Source organism: Opisthorchis viverrini, assembly GCF_000715545.1.
Source record: "Opisthorchis viverrini unplaced genomic scaffold scaffold11831, whole genome shotgun sequence".
Taxonomy (NCBI): domain Eukaryota; kingdom Metazoa; phylum Platyhelminthes; class Trematoda; order Opisthorchiida; family Opisthorchiidae; genus Opisthorchis; species Opisthorchis viverrini.
The window spans coordinates 1-937 of record NW_008757017.1 but is presented as its reverse complement, the minus strand read 5'-3'; the positions used below and the strand labels follow the sequence as shown (position 1 = coordinate 937).

General features: G+C 47.0%; 1 protein-coding gene across 1 annotated transcript; it reads right to left on the bottom strand.

Moving 5' to 3' along the window:
* Nucleotides 1-937, bottom strand: T265_16091 (hypothetical protein; the record flags this gene model as incomplete). The annotated part of the gene is made up of 2 exons (XM_009179599.1): nt 1-159; nt 763-937. Coding segments are annotated over 2 exons (334 nt in total), but the record flags the coding sequence as incomplete, so codon positions are not given.

Below are 937 nucleotides of genomic sequence, written 5' to 3'. Positions count from 1 at the left end.
CCAATTCCGAATGGTCTTCAAACTTGGTCAACGAGGATCCTACAAGTGGATTGTACGAAAACACTTGAACGCGACCGTCGCTCCGGCCAACGAGCAACAGAACGCGATGGCCATCCTCCAGTTCGACAGCGCACAGTCGCTGTACAGCACCTTTTTCACCTATCGTGATGGGACAGGGAGCAAAATTTATTGTGCACGGAGGGATTCAAACTGCTACTCAAATCACACTAAGTTTAATAGTCACGTGACATGAGGTGGTGACTAGTTGAAACGCTCAAACTTCAGTCTACTAAAATGGCATTGATTAAATCTTCCTTGGTGTTCCCCAAAAGGGTGCGGGTATGGTGAAAGTTGAATACTAAACAGGGCGATACGACCGCATGGAAGCCAGTCTCCTTAGAACTGGTATTTGTCCAAAACGTTAGTCTCATTTGCATAGTAACCAGATATAAATCCGTAATCGGTCGCTCTTGTGGTCTCTGGGTAAGTGTCCAACACTACTAAACAGAGGAAATTCTAGCGAATTCTTTCATCACAGAATCTCAAAGCAGTTTTCAGCTTCATCCTATGTAGAACACCGGTGCTGAGAACGCTGGCTTCCATTGAGCCTCCACTCCCCACAGTTTTAATGTGCTATTGTGGGTTGTTTGGCTACGACCGATGGAAGTGGCGAGACGTTGACACTCAATGAAAGTGGCAGTTCGGAATACACACGAGCATCTGAAATGTCATTTCACAATAGACAGAAAGTAAAACACTAACCGGAAAGCTTCAGGAGCGGTTCTTTGGGAAACCTCAGATCCCAACTGCATAGCTCACCATTCTGACCGCCCGCGTACATGGCATACTCATAGAAAGCAGAGGTGTCGCGGTAGGACCATTCTCGAACAGCCGGTTCGTCATTAAGGGGCGGCTGGTTGATGGATTGTGGGAATAC